The sequence below is a fragment of the Anneissia japonica genome, unplaced genomic scaffold (genome assembly GCF_011630105.1).
Source record: "Anneissia japonica isolate Jap-2015-1 unplaced genomic scaffold, ASM1163010v1 scaffold287726_len2788222_cov184, whole genome shotgun sequence".
Taxonomy (NCBI): Eukaryota; Metazoa; Echinodermata; class Crinoidea; order Comatulida; family Comatulidae; genus Anneissia; species Anneissia japonica.
Genome location: NW_022705125.1, coordinates 861,531 through 865,577, shown reverse-complemented (window position 1 = coordinate 865,577; position 4,047 = coordinate 861,531). Strand labels below are relative to the sequence as shown.

Sequence of the window (4,047 nt, the reverse complement as noted above, 5' to 3'; positions counted from 1 at the left end):
ATATATATATAACAGCTTAGATCTATCCATAGGGGGAAACTAAAACAATGAAAAGGGTTAAAAACAGTACGTTAAGGCGAAAGTAGTGTCGCTAAGGGGAAACTTAAACGACGTTAAGGCGAAATTATAGACAAAAGAGTTTCCCCTTAAGAGCCGAATAAAGGAATAAAGGTATATATATATATATATATATATGTGTGTGTGTGTGTGTGTGGGTGTGTGTGTGTGTGTGTGTGTGCGTGTGTGTGTGTGTGTGTGTGTAAATCTATCATACATTATATATATGGGAGAAATAAAACAAACACCATACCACATCCTATTTCATCAGAATAGTCAGAGCAATCTTGAACTCTGTTACAAAGTCTATCAGACTCAATACACTCCCCACTTCCACAACGGAACTGCCTGGCAGCACATGTAGTAGGTACTGTTCCAAACATGGTTGTTACCATTGTCCTCTGAGCAACTTCAGTGAAGAAAAAAAATTTTCAAAACTGTCATGTAAATTATTTATTCCATAGTAAATATAATCTACTATCAACAAATTTAGTGAAGTTACAACAATTCAAAGCTCAATCATTGCTACTATCATCCAATTTTTTTCAAGCATACCTCATATGATAGTGTAACTTCATTTAGTGTACAGTTTATATTATTTTAAGATAAATCTGTGCATTCTAAAGTCTAAGGCAATAATATAATACAGTGTTTGAATCTAATGATATAATTATTAGATGTATGACATTTGTACTTAATTTAGATTAAAAATGCACTGCTAAATAATAAAATATTTTAAGTTGCTTAATATGTAAATTTGTAAATATAAAGTAGTCAAGAATACGTTAGTCAACTGCTCTAAGCTAACAATATTTTAAGTTTCTTATAACTAACTGTACAATTCAAAACACTGTATGATACCAAAAATCACTGTCTATTAGTAAAAATTTAAATAATATTTTTACTATACACTATTCCTTTGCATAGGCCCTTAAACTGGTTGGTAATCAATGTAAGAATTTTTGTAGTAAAGTGTCTGTAAATCAGCAAAACCAATTATCTTCAATCTGTTTCTGGTTGGAAGTTAACAAAATATTTGATCCTTTTTAGGTTTTACTTTAGTGGAAAAATGCAACTATAAATATCTATACTCAGTAAACCATTTGATTAATAGCAGATTTAAAAAAAAACAGAGGGTCAGCTTTGAGCAAATAGACTTTATATTTAAAACATGCGGCAGTGACTATTAGGTAATGTATAAAATATAAAGTAGTTAGGAAAACGATAGGCAAACTGCTCTGAAAGCAATTCCAATTTAATTCAGTTTAATTATTCACAAAATCTTTAGAAACAATGATATTCAGAGACAAAAATCAAACCTTCAGTTGTAGTAATTTTTGGTTCACCGGTTGTTACATAAGATGGTTGGCCGGTTGTCTGAACTGTTGGTTGAGCTGTTGTTATGACAGATGGTTGAACTGTAGTCGGAGAAGCTGTAGTTACTGCAGCTGTAAATATAGCTATTTCTGTACTTTGAGTAAGATGTAAGATTGATGTAGTTCCAAATGGAGCTGTAGTCACAACGGATTGTTGTCCTGTTGTCACAGCAGTAGGATGAGCTGTGGATATAGCAGATGGTTGACCTGTTGTCACAATTGATGGTTGGCCAGTAGTTATCAATGGTTGAGCTGTAGTAATAACTGATGGTTGACCTGTCGTTATGCCTGTTGGTTGAGCAGTAGTAACTACAGACGGTTGGCCTGTTGTTACAACTGATGGTTGGCCAGTAGTAATTGGTGGTTGAGCAGTAGTTACGACTGATGTTTGGCCTATTGTTGTTATACCTGTTGGTTGAGCTGTAGTAATTACAGATGGTGGACTTGTTACAGCTGATGGCTGGCCAGTAGTTACTGATAGTTGAGCTGTAGTAACAACTGATGGTTGACCAGTTGTTATAACTGATGGTTGGCCAGTAGTTATTGGTGGTTGACCTGTAGTAACAAGTGATGGATGTCCTGTTGTTACAACTGACGTTTGCCCAGTGGTTATTGGTGGTTGAGCTGTAGTTACAACTGATGATTGGCCTGTTGTTATACCTGCTGGTTGAGCTGTAGTAACTACAGGTGGTTGGCCTGTTGTTACAACTGATGGTTGGCCTGTAGTTCTACCTGTTGGTTCAGCCGTAGTAACTACAGGCGGTTGGCCTGTTGTAACAATTGACGGTTGTCCAGTAGTTATTAATGGTTGAGCGGTAGTAATAACTGATGGTTGACCTGTTGTTATACCTGTAGGTTGAGCTGTAGTAAATACAGACGGTTGGCCTGTTGTCACAACTGATGGTTGGCCAGTAGTTATTGGTTGTTGAGCTGTAGTAACAACTGATGGTTCACCTGTTGTTAAAACTGATGGTTGGCCAGTAGTAATTGGTGGTTGAGCAGTAGTTACAACTGATGTTTGGCCTTTTGTTGTTATACCTGTTGGCTGAGCTGTAGTAATTACAGATGGTGGACCTGTTGTAACTGATGGTTGGCCAGTAGTTGGTGGTTGAATAGTAGTAACAACTGATGGTTGACCTGTTGCAACTGTAGGTTGAGTTGTAGTTACACCTGATGGTTGGCCTGTTGTTACAACTGATGTTTGACTTGTTGTTATACCTGCTTGTTCAACTGTAGTAGCTACAGACGATTGGCTGGTTGTCACAATTGATGGTTGGCCAGTAGTTATTGGTGGTTGAGCTGTAGTAATAACTGATGGTTGGCCTGTTGATATACCTGTTGGTTGAGCTGTAGTAACTGAAGAAGGTTGGCTAGTAGTTATTGGTGGTTGAACTGTAGTAACAACTGATGGTTGACCTGTTGTTACAACTGAAGGTTGGCCTGTTGTTACAACTGATGGTTGACCAGTAGTCATTGGCGATTGAGCTGTAGTTACAACTGATGGTTGGCCTGTAGTTATACCTGTTGGTTCAGCTGTAGTAATAACTGATGGTTGACCTGTGGTTACAACTGATGGTTGACCTGTTGTAACTGTAATTTGAGCCGTAGTAATTACAGATGGTGAGCCTGTTGTTACAACTGATGGCTGGCCAGTAGTTATTGGTGGTTGAGCTGTAGTAACAACTGACGTTTGACCTGTTGTTGCAGCTGATGGCTGGCCAGTAGTTATTGGCGGTTGAGCTGTACTAGCAACTGATGGTTGACCTGTAGTAAGTGTAGGTTGAGCTGTAGTTATGCCAGATGGTTGGCCTGTTGTTGCAACTAATGTTTGACCTGTTGTTATACCTGTTGGTGCAGCTGTAGTGACTAAAGATGGTTGGCCTGTTGTTACAACTGGTGGTTGGCCTGTAGTTATTGGCGGTTGAGCAGTAGTAACAACTGATGGTTGTCCTGTTGTAACTGCAGGTTGAGGTGTAGTAACTATAGATGGTTGGCCTGTTGTTACAACTGATGGTTGGCCAGTCGATATTGGTGGTTGAGCAGTAGTTGCAACATATGTTTGGCCTGTTGTTGTTATACCTGTTGGTTTAGCTGTAGTAACTACAGACGTTTGGCCTGTAGTTCCAACTGATGGTTGACCTGTTGTAACTGTAGGTTGAGCTGTAGTAACAACTGAGGGTTGACGTGTGGTTACAACTAATGGTTGACCTGTTGTAACTGTAGGTCGAGACGTAGTAAATACAGATGGTGAGCCTGTTGTTACAACTGATGGCTGGCCAGTAGTTATTGGTGGTGGAGCAGTAGTTACAACTAATGGTGGACCTGTCGTTATGCCTGTTGGTTGAGCTGTAGTAACTACAGACGGTTGGCCTGTTGTCACAACTGATGGCTGGCCAGTAGTTATTGGTGATTGAGCTGTTGTAACAACCGATGGTTGACCTGTTGTAATTACACCAGATGGCTGGCCTGTTGTTACAACTGATGGATGGCTGGTAGCTATTGATGGTTGAGAAGTAGTTACAACTGATGCTTGGCCTGTTGTTATACCTGTTGGTTGAGCTGTAGAAATTACAGATGGTGGGCCTGTTGTTACAACTGATGGTTGGCCAGTAGT

The 4,047-nt window shown here is 39.2% G+C and overlaps 1 protein-coding gene across 1 annotated transcript in view; it reads right to left on the bottom strand.

Moving 5' to 3' along the window:
* LOC117105316 (mucin-2-like) overlaps positions 1-4,047 on the bottom strand; it is a 19,933-nt gene that overhangs the window by 2,765 nt on the left and 13,121 nt on the right. The window contains exons 16-17 of the mRNA XM_033246436.1: positions 1,377-2,449; positions 311-466 (exon numbers count right to left, since the gene is read on the bottom strand). Of these exons, the coding sequence (XP_033102327.1) occupies positions 311-466; positions 1,377-2,449 (1,229 nt within the window). The remainder of the gene's footprint in view (positions 1-310; positions 467-1,376; positions 2,450-4,047) is intronic.